This window comes from Phoxinus phoxinus (genome assembly GCF_949152265.1).
Source record: "Phoxinus phoxinus genome assembly, chromosome: 3".
In the NCBI taxonomy this organism is placed as follows: Eukaryota; Metazoa; Chordata; class Actinopteri; order Cypriniformes; family Leuciscidae; genus Phoxinus; species Phoxinus phoxinus.
This window is the reverse complement of record NC_136878.1, coordinates 27,182,928-27,206,791: the sequence shown is the minus strand read 5'-3', so window position 1 is coordinate 27,206,791 and position 23,864 is coordinate 27,182,928. Positions and strand designations below refer to the sequence as shown.

The following is a 23,864-nucleotide window of genomic DNA, read 5'->3' as shown; positions in this document are numbered from 1 at the left end:
GCCATACATTTTCCTCTTAAAATAGAGCATTTTAAATCACAGCCCTTGCCCACCTATAAGGATACATATGTAATCAATCCCGTTTGATGTAAATAAAGAAAAACTATATTTATATCAGTTTAAAACTGTTAAAGAACATAAATATTGGAAAACAATTTGAATCGCATTAGTTAAATTTGGTATCCAGTATCCCAGCTTGTGGTAAAACTGTGATTTTACTTTACATGATGCAGCAGATCTCTGCTATTAGGCTCCAAAAATGTCTTCATGGTATCTCTTCTCCACCTGCCAACAAAAAGATCACGATGGCGTGAGTTCACTGGTCACAAAACCGTTCATACAAGGACATGAGGATTGAAATAGTGAATCACCTTCAACCTCTCTAGATATTCTCCAGCTTCTGTGATGGTCATGCCTGTTTTATTCGCCAGGATATCTTGCAAAGTGCTAGCAACATCACACACCCAGAACGCAATCATCCCACCCCTACTTCACTCCGGTGCCGACTCACCACGGACCCTGGGTCCTTCAGCTGCAGACGGACAATGTCACCTCTGATAGTAGATCACTCTAATTTGTAATGTAGACACATGCGTTTTCTGTAAATCTTCTTTGAAACTATATGTATTGTGATAAGCGGTATACAAATAAATGTGAATTGAATTGAGATTTAAAAAACCCGGTCTCACACCCCAGACCCCCTTCTGACCTTCTCTCCATGTATTCATCAACACCTCCAGCAATTCAATACAATTCAACTCTGCAGTCATTGAGTCCCCTGCACTTCTGTAACTGTCTGGTTTTGCTCGGCTACCAAATCAGACCACAGAAGACTACAGCGGATAGTCCAGACTGCTGGAATAATTATCAGTACACCCCTTCCCTCTCTCTAAGAACCGCACTCACCAAGAGTGAGTAAAAGGGCTGGCAAAATCACTATGGACCCCTCACATCCAGGCCACTTCGTCTTTGAACTGTTGTGTCTGGTTGGCGCTACAGAGCACTGAGCACCAGAACATCCAGGCACAAGAAAAGTTTATTTCCTCAGGCCATTTACCTCATGAACAGTTCAATGCCCCCACTAGGCAATAAACACAATACAAAACACTATTTATATTCATATTTATTTAGGATATCATACCTCTTATTCAACATACCTTGCATTGTATATAACATACCTGTACATTCATATTGTATTTTGTCTATTTTATATATTTATTTTTATTCACTTATTTTATTATCTGTCTTGTCACTGTCTTTCAGGAAAAAATGACCTACATTCAAGTTACCCAGCTGCATGCAGTCAAATGATAGCTATGTAGCTACGTAGGTGCTCACCCTGTATCCCATTTTGATGCTGTATCCCCTGTATCTGCAGCAGTATTCACATGCAATCAGCACATGGGACGGGAGGCGTCGACTTGTTGGATTCACTGATTGCTTTATATCGCACCATCATCAGGTCAAATAAATGGGACCACCGGCTTGTCTTTCAAATGGCAGTGGAAACATGTTGGCTCATCTACAGACTGGATTGTGCTTACAATGGAATGGCGAGATTGCACCTTTATGCCTTCAAGTCTCAAATTGCACAAAGTCTGTGCAAATCCCCTAAAATCCAAAAAAAAAAAGATGCCAGGAAGAGAGGGCAAACAAGTGGTGGGATTTCCCAACAGTATGAGGAGAAGAGAAGGAAGCAGGGGCCTACGGCTCCCACACCTAACCAGGATGTCCGCTTGGACAATACCTCACACTTGCAAATAATGTGTGATAAGAAGGGAAGATACAGGGTTCCTGGGTGCACAGGAACACACAAAGTGATGTGCAAAAAATTTAACAAACTTGAAGTTTGAAGTTTCACACAGAGTGAAATATCATTACATGAAGTACATGATATATGACACGAGACCACATGATACAAATCTATGGCGGTATCAAATCCAATATATCAATGTGTTTTAAGTGTTTTACTTAATGATTTAGTGACATTTTTTTGTAAAAGAATTGTGATTTTGAATCTCTGAGCATTATGTTATGCCCATTGTTGCACAACGTATAGAACTGTATCTGTACCATTTTGTCTTGTCACAACAACACATTAACTCATCTGCTTAGTAATTAGGCCTACAGTTACAATATTGGCCAATGATTTACCCCATTACAATAGTCCCTTTACAGTTACTACTGCTAACTATCATACAATTACACTTACTTGTAGGTTTAAAATTTAATTTCCAACAACAAATGTTTTAGCAACATACAAATTGTCAAATTATTGCGATCCTATTCTATAGCGCTCTGTTTGGTGAGCATTCGCGCATCATGGAATTATTTGCATGGCTTTCTAATTTTTACAGATGGAGAATATAAGTTATGTACTGAGGAAAACACCATGTCTTAAACACACAAAATAGATATGCTGTTTGCCATGATGGATTTGATCCATGACCTTTAGGGCTGCTTAAGAATAGTGTGCACATCAAATGATCTCGATTCATTAAACCTGGGTAAAATGATCGCATGAACTTAAATTGTCCTCATGGAACAGCTTTAACCCTGAATTGTCAGGTTTAATTAAAGTCGGGTTTTGGACTGTCCCCGATTTCTTAAACACATGGAACCGGCCTACATGTTTTATTTAATCCAGTCCCCATTTTAGTAGGCAATGTGACTTTTCTGACACTGGATCGTGTTTACGTGATTCCCATGTTACATTTTGTCGAGTCAATGTAACTATGTATCAGTGTTAAATGTTGTTCGTTTCATATCCCCTTAAACCTGTTTTGTTGATATATAATAGCCTAAGCCTACCGCTTATCCGCCGACAGAGGACGCTGTTTTACCTGGCTCACAATCTAGGGGAAAAAAAAAAAACTTATCTGCTCTGGGAATTCAATCACACGCTTTGTAGATGCGAGATTTAAGTACTGTGGTGAGAGCAGCAGAGTAGCTTGCGATCAACCGTTTTTGCTGTTATAGTTTTTTTAACAGGAAATAGAGGGATCGGGACGTCAACTTACATGAACGTGACTGTGACAGTGATCCGCTACAACGTGGAGCGTCTCCAAACCAAACAGCGGATTGGTCTCAGGTCTGTGACTGCGAGAATAAACAGCGTTGTTTGGGAGTGAAGGATCAACTTAAAAATCGCGAATGTTTTGCCGCAATCAGACAGCGAGAGCGACTGTCGCTCGGGGCTCCGCGTTGGAGATGGAGATCCGCCGTGGAAAGTTCAGACAGAGTGTTTTCATGGAGACCCCGCAGGTAAAGAAGCTCCGGTGATCACTGTGTCCAGAGGCTCAGCTGGACTCTGTGTTGGGTGTACAGTTGGCCGTTTACTTTTCCTAAATATTAACATTTACGAACACCAATTAGCTAATAATGGTGCTTTTATCCATTTGATAAAGGAGTAGGCTAATTTTTATAACGGTATTTACTACAATCAGAATAAATGACGCAGTGCCTGAGTGGGGCTTAAAGTCAAAAGTCTTTGTTTAGGTGGTGTAAGTTAACTGTTAAAAAAATAAATGGTTTTAAATGATCATAGGCTATTTTAAGAAAGACTTTGTCAGTGTGGCGTAACCAAAACGCAAGAGGCCATTTTATACTATACATAGCCTATATAGCCTAGACCTCATGATGATGAAGTTAAAATAATATTAAATTCAAAACAATAAATCTAAAAAATGTTAATTTTATTTAGCCTACTTTTTTTTATTTTAAATAGAGACTTGTATTAAATGATTTTAGTAGTACTTGATACTACATAAGAGTCATATAGTCACCTAGTAATTAAAATGGACTATTCTTTAATTTATGTATTATTGCAGTAGCCTACAAATGTTTTACCTTGCGTAATATTATTTTTTAACTCATGTGCCCTCATAATCTTTGATCAAAATAATTTCCCTTCCTAGGCCGTGGGCCGGACCCCGAAATTGTGAATTTCACAGATCCCTGCCAAGGAACTAAGTGATTTGTTTACAGATGGCATGTAAAAATTCTTATAAGTAGTGTAATCATTGTTTCCAACGTTGATGTGTGCACATTTTATGAAGATATCGATTTAAACTCTTACATTTTTAAACGGGCAAATTTGTAGAACTACTAAATCGTAGCGCCAGAAAACGTAAACAAATCACCCGTCTCCTTGACAACCTGTCACGTCTCCCTGACAACCAACATATTTGATACAGTAACTTTGCTCTCTTTATAACGAAATCCTGCGATTTAAATAGTCTTTATATACTTTTTGTCTACACGAGATATACTATACATTGTGCACTTACCGTCAGAAGACCTCTAAGGTTATTGATCACCCGTGACATACATAGAAATTTACATAGACCGCATAACAACAAAGCGGGACGCGATTGACAGCCGGTGTGCGACAATATGAAGTGCTGTATACATGTTGCCTCTAGGGCAAAAAGCCCAATAACCTTATTTTCTCAAACAAGTTGGGCATCATTTGTTCAGTGTGCCCAGAAATGGGTTAACCTCAACACTGCTGAGAGTTTAATAGCTGAAAAAGCCATAGCAACATTCAATTTAACAGAAACCTGGAGAGCCCAAGATGTGCCAGTTAATGTGGGCTTCCATAGGGAATGCTACATGCTCTTCACCAATAATGATCACATTGCAAGAGCATATAGGAGAGAAATGGCAGCCAAAGATACTGAAGGTATGTATCAAATCCATAAATTCTGCAAATTTTCTATTAAAATAATTGTGTATTGATCGTGTAACTTTGGCTAAGTATGTGTGTATTGTAGTTAGTTTAAGAAAGTATGTTAAATAAACCTCACACTACCAGTGAATCTTAACTACACAAAGTGATTTTTTATTCATGTATATTTTTGAACACTTTATCTTAAAAATTTTATTGAAAAGCTGGAGATTTAACAAGGGCAAAAAGCATATTCAATATAAGATTACAGTGAATAGTGTAAGGTTGACAATGAATTGAACACAAAAGTCATTTTTTTAAAGGAATGTTTTATTTGAAACAAAGACATTACATGGTATTCTTACAAATCTAACAATGAGATTACTAGATTAAAAGTAACCACCTTTGATAAACACATTCTTTGTCATATTTGTCTACCTGACAATTCATCCTATTCATACTGGAATATATACCAAAATATTTTCTATTCCTCTGTTCTACAGGAGAAGTTTGCAAAGCCTGCCAGACATACCTCCCCCAATGCAGCATGGATGGAGGATCGAGGGGGAATTCTATGCAGTTCATTGGATGACATTTCCACCAGCACCAAAAAGTGTCTTGGAGCTTGTGCATTGCCAGTGCAAAGTATTACAATGTGTGGGGGGGAACTGCACATGTAGAAAGCACCAGCTACCATGCACAGACATGTGTCTATTGGTGCTTTTCCACTGCATGGTACGGCTCGGTTCAGCTCGGAACGGTTCAGCTCGCTTCACTTTTCCACTGCGTGGTACGACTCGACTCGGTACGGCACGGTTCGGTTCGCTTTAGCTCGGTTGCTTTTCCACTGCAGTTAGTACTGCTTCAAAGTGGGTGGGACTGATCGTTAATAGTTGCCGCCTCTACTGGCTCGGTAGTCACTTTTTAGTTTTTTTAAATTTTTTAAGTTTGTAGGTCCGGTGGTAGCCGTGTGCGGCTAAGAGCTGTGCTACTTTTTGGAACACTTTTTCATTCCGTGTTGCCCCATCCAGCTCTCGCTGGATCCACTCCTCGGCAACCAACGAGAGGAACGACTGCACCTCGTCCACTGACCACGATTCAGCCATTTCTTGTTTGATTTTTTTTTACCTCTTTTGTCAAGTAAATACTCTAAAAACAGGTGCTACCGCGTTGGCTGTTGTCTGGCTATTTACATCTAGCGGGTTTAGTGTCTCGTGACGCAAATACAATGACGCTGAAGTGACGATTCTGTCTGACCAATCAGTGATCTGCAGTGTTTTCACGTCACATTTAGTATCGGTACGGTACGCTTGGAACCTCAACAGAGGTGGTACCATTTAAAGCGAGCCGAAGCGAGCCGTACCGTACCATGCAGTGGAAATGCGCCATAAGTGAGCCGTACCTAACCGTACCGTACCATGCAGTGGAAAAGCACCAAAGCGTGCCGTGCCGTACCGTACCATGCAGTGGAAAAGCGCCATATGTAGGAACTGCACCAACACTGTCTAAGGATGAAACACACAACATTGTGAGCGTGCAGCCATGGCCTGAGTACATCTTTAAATAACATGACACTAATAAAAGTTAATCTGGTTCAAGTTCATTTTTGTCTGGTGTTGTAAATTCACTAAATAGCCCTAGTTAGCCGTTGATAATCTAACTCAGGGGTTTTCAAAGTGTGTGGCGGGCCTCCAAACAGTTTCAGGGGAGGATCAATGGAAGTGAAACTATTACATTACTTGCATTAGTTATCAAAAGGAGATCACACAGAATAGCCCACATGTGTGAGAGTTCAGATACAGTAGTTTTGGGGAACTGTTTTCCCCTCATCAGGCTGAAACTAATAAATGCCTTAGGACAGACCTTTGTTTATAACTGTTTGGTGCAGTAAGAAGTTATGTTCAGCAATATTAGGCTATTTTGGCTCAAATGTTGAGTGCCTATGGGATAAAAAATATATAATTATATCCCAAAGGCATCCAGGAATTGAGCGAAACTTACCAAGTAAACTAAAAATGTGGTGGGGGGCACGTCGTTTCCCACGCTTTGTTTGAAGGCACGCAGTCTCAGACTTTGAAAACCCCTTATCTAATGTTTGCCTTACTATAACATTAGCCAACTATACAAAATAAATCCAACGTGGACGTTGCCTCATGGAGATACCGTTAATATGTTGCCTACTTCACCCAAGTGAGGTGTTCCAAGAGCGTCTGCCTTCAGCCCGATGTCGGCTTCACCGTCAGGAGAGGAAACGCATGCAAAATATACAAAATACAATGTGGGATTAGACAGGAATCAGGAGATAACGTAAGCTAACTATATAACCGTGTGTGTTTTAGACATCTCCCTGCCCCAACATAGCTGACAGTAGCAGTTTTAACATTAAGTGACATGGCATCTGACGCACAGAAGCCAATGGCACATGTCACTATGCGTATTGGCACATCCGGTGGCACATCCGGTCTTCATTGGCATGTGCCAGTGGATAGTGGCATGTGTCACTGACACTATTGGCATGTGCCACTGAAATCGCGACACACTGACACTGCATGACACCTGACTGACACCGAGTCGCGGAACATGTCACCGTGTTGCGACACCTCCAGTAGTGACGGACAGATTAATCGAACACCTATAGCCTACTGACGTAATTGTGGCACGAAATCCTAAATAAATGGCCTAATTTTGTGATATTTAAAATATCAATTAAACGAATTAAAGTGCATTAATATTTTTTCAAACGTGTTATTTGTGTCACGTCTGTATTTGATTGGTATGTGCCACTGAATGTTTTGTAATACCAGTGCTACTTTATGTTGTTTATCTCGCAAAGTCACAAACTGGCCATTCTAGGAAAGACATGAAATAAATCTATCATGGGTCACTACGAATAACGCGTCCGTTACTGTAACCTTTATTTTTGCATGATGCTCCATGCACGCCAGTAGGTGTCAGTAAGTCCACACTGGCTAGCGCAAAATAACCTAAAACTTGCGACAGTTGAGGAACATCTGGCGGTGGTGGTGTATTTGTTTGCGAGAAGACGCTAGCAAAAACTTAAAAAAAAATCAATAAAAAAACTATAATCTTAATCAGAGTCTGATATCGATATAAATAATTAGTTAATAATTTATATAATATAAATTATATATCATCGAGCTATAATTTATGTAAGTAAATTTACTAATTAATTTATAAAACATAAATAAATTATTAACTTATTATTTATATCATGTTTTTGCTTAAAGGCCTACTCATCTGGCTTTAATATTTTACAATACATTTAAGGAATTATGTAATAAGAAATAAATGTATACATGCATTCTTTCTGTAGATGTCATAATGTCACATCTAGCGTACATAATGCTACGTTAGACAGCGGCATGTGTCACTACGCTACTGGAGTGTCATAACCATAGACAGTAGGCTATGGGTCATAACATACGGCGACATAGGCTACCGCGACAATGTTCCTCAACTGTCGCAAGTTTTAGGTTATTTTGCGCTAGCCAGTGTGGACTTACTGACACCTACTGGCGTGCATGGAGCATCATGCAAAAATAAAGGTTACAGTAACGGACGCGTTATTCGTAGTGACCCATGATAGATTTATTTCATGTCTTTCCTAGAATGGCCAGTTTGTGACTTAGCGAGATAAACAACATAAAGTAGCACTGGTATTACAAAACATTCAGTGGCACATACCAATCAAATACAGACGTGACACAAATAACACGTTTGAAAAAATATTAATGCACTTTAATTCCTTTAATTGATATTTTAAATATCACAAAATTAGGCCATTTATTTAGGATTTCGTGCCACAATTACGTCAGTAGGCTATAGGTGTTCGATTAATCTGTCCGTCACTACTGGAGGTGTCGCAACACGGTGACATGTTCCGCGACTCGGTGTCAGTCAGGTGTCATGCAGTGTCAGTGTGTCGCGATTTCAGTGACACATGCCACTCCACCACTGGCACATGCCAATAGTGTCAGTGACACATGCCACTATTCACTGGCACATGCCAATGAAGACCGGATGTGCCACCGGATGTGCCAATACGCATAGTGACATGTGCCATTGGCTTCTGTGCGTCAGATGCCATGTCACTTAATGTTAATACCGCCTCTCATAGCTGATTCAAACTGTCAACTCATTATGAACTATGGAAGCTGTTTAAATCATCTGTGTTGGAGCAGGGAGTTGTCTAAAACAGGCAGGACAACGTGTATCGTGTAACTTACTCCTGGAGATGTTTGGGAAATACTCCCGCAGTACATAAGCTTCACTTCAAATAAGATAAATTCATATAACTGTTAGCTAGTTACACGGAAGGGGCTGAACGATGGAAAAAAACTTTAAAACTTTCTTCTTCTGGACGAAAAAAAAAAAAACTTCAGCGTCATAGTCAACATTTTAAGACAAATGCAAATAAGCCCTTGATAAACTCTTTACAACACACAGTTAAATAAATAATTAGCTTGCGGTATCCACAGAAAAAAAAGCTGATCCTACCATACAAAGTTACTTCAGGTGCTAACACTAGCCAACTTGCCGTATACTACATTTAAAACGACAAAAATAGCTTACCATTACCCACGTGTGTAGCATTCGGCGAACATATGCCAAGACCAATGCATTCAGACTTTTTACAATGTTTCGGATAATGCTAGTGCTAATCAGTTACCTACCTTTCCACGATGTGTGGTGCAGTCATACACTGTAGCCAAAAAACGGAGGACTCGCCACTGACCGGCCGCCGCGCCCGCGAGTTCAGTTCACATCCGGGTCTTCGGGCACCGGTTCAAATAATGATGTGATTGGTCAACTCAAGTTGACAAGGTAACAACACGAGCTTTGATTGGTTCTTACTCCGGCTAACATTTTGTGGTTAGCTAGCGAGATTATATCTACGTTATATTTTTAATGTGCAACAATTGACGTTGGAAACAAGCAGTAATGTGCTCAACAACAATTTATAAAGCCAGTTATAAAAAATTAACCAGTTCCCTGGAGGAGATCTATCAAATCGAAAACTAAAGGAGAAAAACAGACTTGGCCCACTGCCTATCCCTCTTTCAACATTATCTCTTCTCTGATGATGCGTTTACTAGCATGAGGTTTGGATCAAACTGTCACCATATGACATCACAACTATAGCAAACCACAATTATCCAACAATCCAATGAATTCCTAATGGACAAAATCAAGTTCCGGCCTACATTTTTTTCTAGTTCGATAAGCTGTTTCACATTGATATAGGCTACTGTACGTCACAATAGGGAATAAAATACTATCGCATCTTCCTTTTCTTGCAGACTGTAAAATTTTTCTTCAAAATTGACTCTTGATTTTTGATTTTATTTTTCCAAAAATGTGTGAAACAAACAAGAATTTGACGTGTTTTATTCTAGATATTTCTCCTTTTTATAATTTCTGATACCCACAATATCTTATCAAACGCTCCAGTAGATCCCTTGCATTCTTCCAAGGGGAAAGGGCTAAATGGCATCTGTATATGATTATCCCAGAGTAGGTTGAGTTAAAAGAGAACTCTGTCTAACCCCTAATTATTTTTATACGTAGCCTGCTGTGGTGAGATGGAAAGAAGCATGGTTGGTTCAGAATGTGGCTGTTGGATGTGTAGTCCCAGTGGCAGCTCTGGGCTGCTGTGCCTGCATTCCTTGTTTGGCTTGGGAGTTGGGACCTTAGTCTTCATTCTGCTGCGGTGACTATATGTTTACATTTTAGTTGTGCTGGAGGATTTAAATCCATGTTGATTTGACATTCAGGGATCTTAAATCTTAGGCTGATCTTGTCCTGGTTGAACAGGATCAAGTCACATAGACTGTGTTAGCTTTTGATTCATTGGTTGTTTATAGCAGTGGTTCTCAAGAGGCCTCAAAGGTAAAAGGTAAATTAATAAATTCTTAAAAAGCTATAGGCCGGGGCAATTTTTTTTATAATAAATACTGCTGCATATTCTGTTAGTTAGCCAAGCTATAAAATATTTTATAGTGTAAAAATTGAGAGTAAAAAAAACATTTTTAAAATCTTAATCATTATCCATTCCAGTAAATTACAGATGAATGGAATAGTAATGTCATTTCATTTGTATAAAAAGAGTGGGAACCCTAAAGAACATTCAGTTCCTAAAAATGTTTTTAAATTTTATTTTGATTTGAATTATTTTAGTTACTTTTTTTTAATTTAAAGAAACTGGGAATGCCCATTAAAAAATATATATATATAAATATATAAAAACTATGCTAGGGGGCCTTCGAATATTGTTGTTGGGGGTCCTTAGAGTTGAAAAAAGTTTTGAGAACCCCTGGATTATAGTCTTCTCAGTCCACATTTTATATTTTTGTTCATTCAAGTTCATGCAAGTATTATAAAATTACTGTCAGAGTTAGTTCAATTAATAATAGGCCCTAGTTAAAGGGAAAGTTCAACAGAAAAATGAAAATTCTGTAATTTACTCTCACCTTGTGTGTTAAATAGTTCTTATTTTGTATAGAATGCGACATTTATATAGGTTTATCACCGAATGCTGTTGTGTTAGTTATTCTTTAACTGCTCTAATCAGAGTTTGCATATCTTTTTCATTAAGCCCCTATCAGTTAGGCACCAAATGCACGTTTCTAATTCAGTCCCTCATTCAAGATGCATGTGATTTTACTCAAGTCATTGTGTGCTTTGTTGAAAAGCTTTTAAGACATCCCAGTTCCCCACTGACATCATATTACCCCCTATAGAGTGGACAGGATGTATTCTGTTTGATATCTTCACCGTGGCTGTTGATTGGAAATCAATATGGCCTAATGAAACTCTTTTTAAAGAGATCTTTTTACCTTTGCATACACACACAGAGATGGGTGATCTGATTGAACTTTACAATATCTTGCCCCAGTTTGCAGTAATACTGCAGCAGGCTGTGTGTAAGCTCAGGTGAAGCAATTACTGAGCGGTAGAGGGAAGGAAGATTGCTGGATCAGTTAAGAAGACTTAAAAGCAGTAATGGAAAAATTGGCTCACAGATCTTGTGTAATGCCTTTGTTTTATGCCAAGTCTTCAGTGCCCTTTTTTTTTAAATTGCCAAAACTGATGCAAAATGCATCTTTCTTGGGTTATTATTTATAATCACACTGTCATTTTTAGATTTGTCTAGTTTACACATTTTTTTTGGTTTGCTTGCAACACAGTCCATTAAAACCACAGTGAGGGACTCTGCCACATATACTTCCCTGAAGGAAGTTAAAAGTGATGTAGGCTACATACCACCAGACACACCCTTCCACACCACTTGCTTCTTTCCTAACGGAACTCTGCGTACCGGTAATTCATTCTGCACTGGATTCTCCAAGATGATTGCTCACGATTATTGATGCTACCAAGATTTTTTTTTTTCCTGCATTGGTTTTGTTAGACCTGTATTATGTAAGTTTCCATCAGCAGGCAAAGTTTGCTTGTTTTACACAGTCTGAGTTGCTGTGTTTTTCCCCTGACTGATTCTGTATTTTTTATGGTGATGTTTTCTCCATTGACTGGCTCTCCTGTGTATTTGCTTTGAGCACTTTAACATAATATTCTGCACTTCCTTAGGGAAAGGAAGATATGCATTGTAGAGACAAACTACAGTTCAAAAGTTTGGAGTTAGTGTGATTATATTATATTATATTATATTATATTATATTATATAAATACACATACAGTATATATATAAAATAAATATGTTTTTTTAAAAGGCATCCCTTCTGCTCGCCAAGACTGCATTTCTTTGATAAAAAATACAAAACAAGCGGTAATATTGTGAAATTTTACAATTTAAAAAAAACGTTGTATGGGGTGAAGAATAAAAATGTATTTTATTCTTCTGATGCAAAGCTGAATATTTAGCATCATTACTCCAGCCTTCAGTGTCAGATGCTCCTTCAGAAAAATTCTTGATTTGCTGCTCAAGAAACATTTATTATTATTATCAATGTTGAAAACATTGTGTACATTTTTTGATTCTTTGATGAATAGAAAGTTCAAAATAACAGCATTTATTTGAAATAGAATCTTTTGTAAGCTTTAAGCCAATTCAAACTTTTGAACGGTAGTATATTTATTAATACTTTTAATCAGAAAGGATACGTTAAGTGATTAAAGGTGACCGTAAATACATTTATGTTACAATATATATATATATATTTTTTTTTCAAATAAATGCTGTTCATGTGCATTTCTATTCATCAAAATATTCCTGAAAAATACACACCACAATTTCCACAAAAAGATTAAGCAGCTTAACTGTTTTCAACATTGATAATAATAGTAAATGTTTCTTGAGCATCAACTCATCCTACTATAATTATTTCTGAAGGACCATGTGACACTGAAGACTAGAATAATGATGCTGAAAATCCAGCTTTGCCATCACAGGAATACATAAAATAGAAATAAATTATTTAAAAAAATATCAAATAAATGCAGCCTCTGTGAAGATATATGTCTTTCAAAAACAAGAAAAAATCTTACCAACCCCAATCTTTTGAACAGTAGTGTACCAGCTACTATATTAAAATATTTCTTGCTGTGGTTCATGTTAGATGCATTATGTAATACAGATGATTCTTTGTGCACACTGAATATTTTTAATTCCACTCATATATTTGGCTTTCCAAGGACTTGTAAGGTCACACATTACACTTATGTGGCGCCTTTCGCCATGTTCAGGATGAGGCAGTACATGCCATGAGCTATGAAGGAGTTGATATCTTGAAGAAATGCAAAAACTTCCCCTTCAGCATGTTAGCAGCACTGCCAGGCCCCAGAGAACAATGGGGAATCTTTCAGCACGGGGGCCCAAACAGGAGCACATGCTTTTGGATTTAAACGAAGGTCCCTGGCAGAAAGCCCTGTTAAGAGGAACCGGAGAGGAGGATAATCATCCACGCTCTGATGTCATATAGTGCCTCGCTCTTAGTTAGTATGCCAGGCTGAACCGTGAGAGCTAAGAAGAGGCGTATTGAGCTTTGCTTGAATTCTGTATATAAAAGAGAGGGGATGTTTTAGTTTCAGTGACAACAGCTTTTCTTTTCTTTTTTCAGTAAAACATTTTTTTTTTATCTTTGTTTGCTTTGCTTAGAATTGTTTTTTGAACCGAACCCAAGAAGCATTTTGGCAAAAACCTCTAATAATAAGAACAAACATCCTGTGATTGTGTTGTGAAAGAAAGACCATGAGAGGGAGTGTTAGAAACATTGCATACAAGGCATTCCAGCGAATAATTATTGACAACAAATGACAATCCCATTCTATAGTTTTGCTGCCTATTATTCACATTTCTATAAACCATGCAGGAGTTTATGTCATGGTATTTAACACTTTTTAAACGCGTTTCCTGTATTTTCTAATTCATAGCCAAATAGTTTACAGGGTTTAGGATAGTATGATACAAAAACATAGTCAAATGCAAAAGATGCATAGTTTGATCTTTTAAGGGGTGGGTTACACAGCTTCCATTGACACATCTTATCCCAATCTCCCGCATTCAAGAATATTTCTATAGTGACATAAAATATAAACAGGTGACAGAATACAGTATGTTGCAGTTCATTATAAATGTCATGTACTAGGTATTTTACTCTATGCTGTTTTCAGTTGATACAAGAACAACTCCACTAAACATTATTTGTAGGTCTACACCATGCAATAAGTCATATGCTGTTATATGCATATGCTCTCATATGGCTTGTGCTTTGTTACTCTTTGTATGAAACAATTTCTGTTCATTTTATTATGAAATTCAAACACTATTTAATGCTCTTTATTGTGGTGTGACAGATCGCTGTAGCCGCTTCAGTTCAAGGATTGCGGCAGAGCGGAGCGCACGTTAAACTAACCGTCTCTTCAGCGTTACTACCAGTTATAGCATTAAATACATGAATTAACATCAGAAGGTATGTTGAAAGATACCTTAAGATACAATAACCTACCAACAGACATGGTTACATGTATAGTTTACTGCAATTGTTGAGATTTTTTTCTTCTTGAGAAAAATTGACATGTACTGTTACTGTACCTGCTACAGTATATATCCAAATTAATCGAATCCCAGTGAATCGAAAGTTAAATTTAAAAAATTGAATCGTGGAATTTGTGTCAATGGCCATCCCTACCATGTACAGTAGTCGTGTTGGGTAAGTTACTAAAAAAGTAATTAATATAGCTACTAATTACATCTTCAACAGTGTAACTAGATTACTACACTAAATACTCTCTAAACGTATTGCATTACTTATTACCAATTACCTTCTAAAACCCATATCAACCTTGACGATTTGAACAATACAAGGACAGTCACGAAACGACACTGCACTTTTGTTTCTTTCAGATAAACAATACAATTACATAAATTATTCTTCAACTTACCAAAGTGTGAAACGGGAGAAAGTTACATTAAAAAGATTTATTTTAACATTCAAATTTGATGTTAAATCCACTATTGTTTTATATAGAATTATTGTATAGTCCATACAGTATTTAATGCAATTACATCAGAAGTAGCTGTAATTAAATGACAGAAAAATTAAGAGTAATCCCTTACTTTACTTTAACAAAGGAAAAGTAATTAGATTACACCAAATAAATTACTAGGCAAGTAATTGCATACAAAATATTAAGAGCTGCTGTAAAACACTCTTAGCTAGCCTACACAGTATTTAGTTGACATTGACTTTGCTGATAACACCCTTCAGTATTGGCATGTTTTTGTCCTAAAAATAAATGGAGGCTCAGATGTTCACCAACAGCAGGATGTCAAATAGTTCAGGACTCAACCCAGGATCTTGTGCTCAAGGACATCAAGATCAAGTCCAGTCCACTTTTATCTTATCTCACTTGTGCAGAGCTGACATGGGCATTATTCATAATTGGACGTGTCATGTGATGTTTTTCCTTGTTAGGCAGATTACTCGTATCTCCCGAATTACATCACGACCACAGAAATCAATGTTTCATTTCATTTCAGAAATTAAATTACCGTTTCATTTCTGTTTGATGAATGTTCTTCTCTCTCAGTGGGATCTTTTTGTCTCTTGCTGTGGCGTGTCTTCAGTTCAGTTTAATTTGTATAGTACTTCCCAGAATGCATATGTGACCCTGGACTTTTTATGTGTAATTTTTTTTAAATTGAGATGTATACATAATCTGAAATCTGAATAAATAAACTTTCCTTTGATGTATGGTTTGCTAGGACAATATTTGGCCGAGATACAACTATTTGAAGATCGGAAAATCTGGAATCTGAGGGTGCAAAAAATTCTAAATATTGAGAAAATCGCCTTTAAAGGTTTCCATATCTGTTACCAATTGTGCTGAATCCACTCACAAAAATAACATTTTGATATATTTAAGGTAGGAAATTTACAAAATATCTTCATGGAACATGATCTTTACTTAATATTCTAATGATTTTTGGCATAAAAGAAAAATCGATAATTTTGACCCATACAGTGTTTTGTTGGCTATTGCCACATATGACTGCGACTTATGACTGGTTTTGTGGTCCAGGGTCACATATTGTTCCAAAGCAAAGAGAACATTATGGTATGAAAATTTTTGCTGCTTTAGCTCTAATCATGTTGTAACATTCTAGAATAAATAAACTCTATCAATGAATCGATTGGCTTCCAGTCTTGCAGCCACCATATAGTGTGAATTTTTATTTCTCCTATTCACTTTTCTTGAAGTGGTCCATCCTCTCACACATACTGACTGTCTGTTTAATGTTTCAAGACGTTTGTAACAATGTGAATGTACACTCATAACTGGTCTGATCATTTATAATGTGTTTTAATGTTAATAATAAAACATGTCACTTGTTAGCAAGACAAATTTATGTCATCGTTTCCAAATGTGCATCAACACCCGGACAGTTAAATGTACGTGCAGACTAATGCTGAAATCATTGCCATATGTTGGTTTTTACTCGGCCTCCAGCAGTTTCTTGCCTCTGCAGTCAAAAAGCAAAAAACAGATTGATATCTTGAATTACTTTTCTCTTTTTTTTTGCATTTAAAGGCAGGGTTTCATTATCTAAATGACTCTGGCATTACTTAATGCTTAACCTTGCTTTTTTTAGAAGGCTGAGTGTTTGTCTTGTAGCTTGAAGGAACATCTTCCAGACAGAGAGGGATGAGACAATGTAGAGGCCCAGACTTTTGTTAACGTCATTAACTGTTACTTAATCAACTGGGTTCAGCTTAAGGGGATTCGCTTCATTCATGCGTAGTACCTGTCTGTCTAGAAAAAAGGACGTGAGTCACACACTCTTTGGCAATGGCATGCCCACACACAGCCCTGACGTGATCACTGTTATAACAACCACCACTGGGATTATACTAGTTCTAGTTGCTTGTGTCATAAGAGAGTTAATCCTCAAAGTGGATGCTTTTTCATAAACTCCATCCTCTTAAATAATTTAGTGTGTGAGAGTGTCAACTGGGGAAACTTTGAAACTGTAAAGCAGTTCAACTGCAGTGCATGCTAAGCTAACCTCTTGAAAAGGTTTTAGTTTGGCACTTACATCTAACTACATTGAAACTATATAAGGGGGCAGTATCTTTTTTTAATATAAATCAGATGATATATGCCTCATTTATTTTCACAATCAGAGCGACTTTTTTTAGGCACAAAAGTTCGAGAAAAGAAATCCTGAAAAAACATCACCGTTAAAAACAATAATAAGCAGCACAACTGTTTTCAACATTGATCAAATTCAGCTCAGCACTTTTCTTAACAATCGCTTTTGATGATGCACGTGGAAATTTGGCTGATCCTTGAAATCCTTTTTAAACAAAAACGAAAAAAAAACTTTTATGATTTATTTTCATACAAAATCTGTTGCTCCATCAGTGTTCAATAAAAACATGTATATATTTTTTCTGCAATCATACACTATACACTCTAAAAAATGCTGGGTTGTTTCAACCCAATTTTGGGTCAAATATGGACAAACCCAGCCGTTGGGTTAAATTTTTACATTACATTTTTAACCCAACGTTTGGGGTTTGTCCATATTTGACCCAAAATTGGGTTGAAACAACCCAGCATTTTTTAGAGTGTAGGCGAAGTGAAAATTTAAGTTTTTCTTAGGGTGTGTATTTATCCCGTTGTTCCCTACAATTTAAATATATGTATTTTAAGATGTCATTTATTAATGTTACAGCAAAGCTGCATTTTCAGCATCATTACTCCAGTCTTCAGTGTCACATGATCCTTCAGAAATCATTCTAATATGCTGATTTGCAGCTTAAGAAACATATCTTATCAATGTTGAAAACAGTTTTGCTGCTTAATATATTTGTGAAAAAAAATCAGGATTTCTTTAGCTTATTACTGAAAAAACAACATTATTTTGAAAACACCTTCACTGTTTAAAAATGTAGTTGAGAGTGTCACACTACATTTAGTTGGTTATTCCCCAACATTGCTGAGTGTTCATGGGTCTGTGAATCTAGGAAATGATCCGAGTAAACAGTGAAATTGTAAACAGTTTGAGGTTCTCATTGTGTTTTACCCTGTGGACTTGATGGAATCTGCCCTTTCGCCCGTCTTTCTATTCGTCCGTGAAACTCAGTCCGACTATGTGTGGGTTGAGCACATCATTGTGGTTGTGCTCTAAAAGCGATGACTAGCACTGCTGTCTCACACAGACACTGTACTGTACGTCACTGCTGGACGCGGTCCAAACCATTACATACCTGTGTGTGCAATAGTGTTCACATCACAGAGCTGGCTCACTAAAACAACACTATACATGAACTTCTGTGCAAAACACTCTTGTGGGATTGACTCAGGCTGCTAGAGTATGTAACACGCAGATGTCATATGAACAAAGACCTCGTGTCAATAATGTGCTAACATGCTCAGTGTGACTTCAGACACCAAACTGGCACCCATGAACTTCTGACGTTTCTCTCACAATGCCCTCAGCAGCTAAAAATAGCATTAATCCTCATATTCCCCACCCTGATCTGTTGAGCTTTAATGCTGTCTGTACTCCTAAGCCAGTATTTGACTGTATTTTTGTTCCACAATGACAAGATTAAAATGTCTCATTTCTAGAACTCTCTTGTCTCTTAGATAATCTGCTGGACTGTGATAGTGAGAGTTCAATGAGCTTCAATCTTGATTTATTAATGGTCGAATCACTTTAAAGCAGAGTCAGCGGGAGGTTGGTTTGTGTGTCCACACACTTTGAGAATGTCTGGTATTTTGTTAACATTTATTAACTAGTTTTGTGCTCGGGCACTGTGCGGCCACTGTCACATCTCTGTGAGGACGAACTCTGGAGCGCGTGCAATGCTTGTGTGTTTCCTCATTACTGTTGTACTGTTGTATTATCAGCACTCTCCCTCTCTTGTTCTGTGCATGACATGTAGTTTAAAGCACTTTTTTGATAAATGTAAAATGTACCTAGTCAAAACATTTTAATATGATTTTTTAAATATAAACTTATGTTCACCAAAGCTGCATTTATTTGATCAAAAATACAGTAAAAAAAAAAAAAAATACAGTAATATTTGTGGAAAAAAAGTACTTTTTTTATTTGAATATTATGGCAAAGCTAAATCGTTTTTTTTAGTAGCCATTACTCTAGTCTTCAGTGTCACATGATCCTTCATAATCATTCTGATATGATGATTTCTAAGAAACATTTCTTATTATTATCAATGTTGAAAACAGTTGTGATGCTTAATGTTTGTGAAAACGGTGATACTTTTTTTTCAGGATTCTTTAAATAGAAATTCAGGAATCTTTAAATAAAACAGCATTTATTTAAAATATTGATACAAGGAATTTGAAAAATGTTTTGTAACATTTTGATCAATTTAGTGTCCTTGCTGAATAAACGTATTCATTTCTTAAAAAAAAAAAATGATCTCAAATGTTATATGTAGCTTAACCTTGTCCATATTGCACATTACCTATTGTGACCAAAAACACGTTGTTTTATATTATTTGAGTCAATTGAAAAGTATTTAATTCAGGTCTTTTTTATTAATGTTCTATAATGGTAATTGGTATAGTAGTATTATTGGAGCCCAGACCCCAGCAATCCAACATAAAAAATGCATGGCATGAACCAATAGAAAGAGGAAACTATTCCTCTTCTGGTACATCCTCTGAAAGGTGACTTTGGTGAAATAAATAGATTAATCCCATTGTCATCATGAGAGTATTTTCATCTGTGTCATTAACACACTTCTTGGTGTATTTCGAGAACTCCCTCTCATGGGCTTCTAAATGCTCTTCTTAGAGCACTAAATTTACTCTGATAATAAGGTGGCGTGCCAGGATGATTGCATCACAACTGCTGTTAGACCAACTTAACTCATTGTTAGATTACTCTTATCTTGTTTTCCATCAGAAAGACTAGATTTTCCTTTACTATTCACATCATTTGTACGGCAGCCTTTCTCATGATGTCAGAGAATGTAGAATTGTGTAATGTAAAGTCCAAAGTGTGATAACGGAGTATGACTTTACTTCTCTCATCCAGTTGACTCCTCTTGCATGAGCTGTTTTAGTGAGACAGAAGTGACTCAACCATTAACCCGAGGTTATGTATCTAAACCTTTGGGGCTTGATGATTGAGAACCCTTTACATGGGTTCAGATTGTAACTAGGCCTAACGACGCAAATTGCAGACTTGATCTATTCATTAGGATGATGTTTTCATATGAAGGTACAATACAATTGATTAAATTCTAGGTATCCTGACATTTTTAAGTCTTCACCTCCCTTTCTTTTTAGGTAATAACTTTAGCTCCACTATTATATAATGTTATATAACATGTACAGCATGCCAAGGAGATAGTTGTAGGCTAATGTTAAAGGGAACAAATAACACAAATAAATATGCTGTGTTCAAGGCTTCCCTTGAACAACCCCCATGGATCCTCAAATAGGATTGTTCATGCAGTTTTTTTTTTTTTTTAAGATTGAAAGCATCTTCTGGATGACAACCATCTGATAAAGTAACCTCAGTTTACTCTTCTTGTAAATAACCCTAGCAGCTATAATGTTTGGGCTGTCCGGTGTGGCAACAGTTTACTGTTCTGAGTTTAGAGTATGTTTCCACATGCGACTGTCGTGTGTCTGCAACTTTTCTCTCTCCTAGACAGCTGCTTTTTCCCTTACTGGAGAGAAAACCTCACTAAACAGAAAAATAAAAACACTGGCGCCCAGTTCTCCGCTGCTATGGCCCGCGGCCTTACTGCTTTATTTGACCTTTTATTGCTGTAAAATGTGGTTAGTTTCTGATTTGGTTAGCTCATGCATTAGGCAATGAATCTGAGACATATTGTTCTGTATTTACATTTAAAGTTCAACCAGTGCGTTGAATAATGTTTTTATAATTGTCCTTTAGGGGGAGACATTGCTCTTTTTTGAAGTCAATGGCTTACCAGCTCTACGCATCAACACATTGATTCTTCTCTCTGATATGCTGTACTTCAATCATATTATTCATGAGCACTAATGAACAGTGTTACAAACACACTTTTTTTTCAGCTGATATTGATGCGTGTGGTCTAAATGAAAATCTCTGTGCAATAAATAAACATTAATTTCCCATGAAAGTACTGTTTAAATTGAGTCAGTGAATCAAATAATTTTAAAATGTATTTGATGAGCTTTCTGTATAGTTTGTGGTACATGATTTATATTGATTTATGAGAGAGAGAGAGAGAGAGAGAGAGAGAGAGAGAGAGAGAGAGAGAGAGAGAGAGAGAGAGAGAGAGAGAGAGAGAGAGAGAGAGAGAGAGAGAGAGAGAGAGAGAGAGAGAGAGAGAGAGAGAGAGAGAGAGAGAGAGAGAGAGAGAGAGAGAGAGAGAGAGAGAGATGATTTGTTGGCAATGGAGGGGTCCTGGGACGGGGTCCAGATCACACGGGCTGCAGCTGACTTTAGAAATGAAACGTCTCCAGGGATCTGATGAGCCTAGAGAAACTCACTGCCAGTGGACATGTGGAGCATGTTAGCAGCACAGTGACACTGGCAGCAGCTCAGAGCAGACAGGAAGTTCTGGAGACCCCAATGAACCGAAACTTTAAGGATAGAAATCTGGGCTCAAAAATCATATTTTTGGAGAAAAGACTTAATGTATAGCAACAAGTAACTTGCTCCATGATGTTAAATGTTCTTTTGTTTTTGTTTAAATGTACAAATGTGGTTTTGTTTTGAATTGTGTTGTTATAACCATTTTAAGATAAACTAACTGCTTGTTGTGATTTGGTACTGATGAGTAGCGTTGTATAAATTTAAGCAATAATGTAAGACAGATTGTGGTATGTTGTGCATAGTCATTGCTAACGGACATTAAGAGCGATACTCAGCGAAATTCACAATGTAGCACAACTTGAATCCGCACGCATCAAATCTATTAATTTATGAAACTAATTTTATAAACATCCTTAATATTTCCTTGTGTGTGGGGTGAGCCATTATCAAACTGCATGGCATGATATTCACCTCCAATAAAGCAAATAAATTAACTTTATAGTAGAGAGTGTGAAGGAAATTATTTATTTGTATTTAAACACAGCTAATATTCCTTTTTCTTAAACCATTAACATGTGTTTGAAAACTAAATGGCCCCAACACTTGGGCCAAAGTTAGTGTGTTGAATATAATAAATTAGGAAACATGTTTAACTCCATGACTCTAGCAACAAGCTGAAGTAAATCCAAATGTGCTTTACATAATAGATTTAATCATGTCTCATTTGCCATTCTGCTAATATAAAAACTGTTGTTGAGGGCAATTCTCTGAAATTAGTGCGAGATCCTCCGGGCCGTGATTAAAGCATGTTCAAAGGCATTGTGAGTCTGTCTGGTTACTGCTGCGCTGCCGGCTAGTGGAGCGCTAGAGACCTTATTCCCAGGTGATAAGGTTCATAAGGGCGAGACATCGTCCGACTCAGCTGACGTCGACTGGAGATGTGCTAGAGGATAAATTCGTAAGCGTCGACTGGAGACGGTCCAGGTTAACTTAAAGGGATAATTCACCGATTAGCATTAAGCTTTGTATCAGTGGAAAACCTGTAGTATTTTCCGAATTACCGTGCTTCCCTGTCTCATGTCCCCCTGAGACGAGAGATTTATGCTCGTGCATTCTGGGAGTTGTTGTCTTTCATCCACATAAGCCAAAAATACATTTTCTAGCTTTTCTCAGTCTAGCACCAACTTCTAAAATAATTTCACATTTCTTCTACATAAATGGCCCAATTTAAATACGTATTCATCTTTCCATCAGTGAAGTAGCCCCTTTAAGTTAGGTTCATAGGGTAAATCTACCGCAAGAAAAAAACGTGAGAACACAGGAAATAGTTTTCCTGTTTGATTGTATTTGAAATTGATAGTATCTGATTGAATATACACCAATATTCTCCTGAAATCTGTGTGTGTCTGTGTCTCCTGGTAAACCATACATTATGGAGACAAAATGCCCCCACAATAAGGTGGCAATATCTGAAATCCAAAATGTTTTGGTCCCCATGAGGAAAACGGCTTATAAATCATACTAAGTGATGTTTTTTGAAAATAGTGATGTTTCAGTAAAAATGCTGAAAGTATTCTGTGATGGGTTTAGGGGTAGGGTTAGTGTAAGGGAATAAAATATACAGTTTGTACAGTATAAAAATCATGTCTATGGAAAGTCCCCATAAAACATGAAAACGCAGTGTTTGTGTGTGTTTACAGTGCACAGGCCTCTTCTTTCTGTTTCTTGTGGGTTGCTCTCAGTGTTTGAGATGGGGCTGGGTAGCAGCTGAGGCTCTTTGTAGTGGTTAGCAGCCCTTCAGAGGCCTTGCCCTTCCCTCTGTTTGTCTCACACAGATGTGCCCTGACTGAACTTCAAACCATATGAATAAAAAAAAAAAACACAACATGAGCTACACTTTGAATTAGCTGGTGTCTTTATTCACTTAGGCCTATCTTTTAAAGGGTGTAAAAACTCTTGAATAGGTGTTGTTTTAAAAAAAGAGCATTTTTCCCCGTCACAATATACTTCCTTTCCCTAGATTTCAGTGTATAGCGAACCTGAAGTGTTGTGGTAACTTCAGTATGGCATTTCCTTACTCCACCCAGTCAAATTCCTTCTGCTTGCCACCTAAGCAGCGCCAGCTTTATTAGACTGCCT

At 37.3% G+C, this 23,864-nt stretch overlaps 1 protein-coding gene across 3 annotated transcripts in view; it reads left to right on the top strand.

The window, feature by feature from the left end:
• Positions 1-2,820: 2,820 nt before the first annotated feature.
• rtkna (rhotekin a) overlaps positions 2,821-23,864 on the top strand; it is an 80,888-nt gene continuing 59,844 nt past the window's right edge. The window contains exons 1-2 of one of the 3 annotated variants that reach the window (XM_079607247.1): positions 2,878-3,091; positions 3,172-3,264. In XM_079607247.1, the coding sequence (XP_079463373.1) occupies positions 3,211-3,264 (54 nt within the window). In that variant the 5' untranslated portion in view covers positions 2,878-3,091; positions 3,172-3,210. Of the gene's footprint in view, positions 3,265-23,864 lie in introns of all 3 variants that reach the window. The other 2 variants (XM_079607246.1, XM_079607249.1) reach the window with 2 other exon arrangements.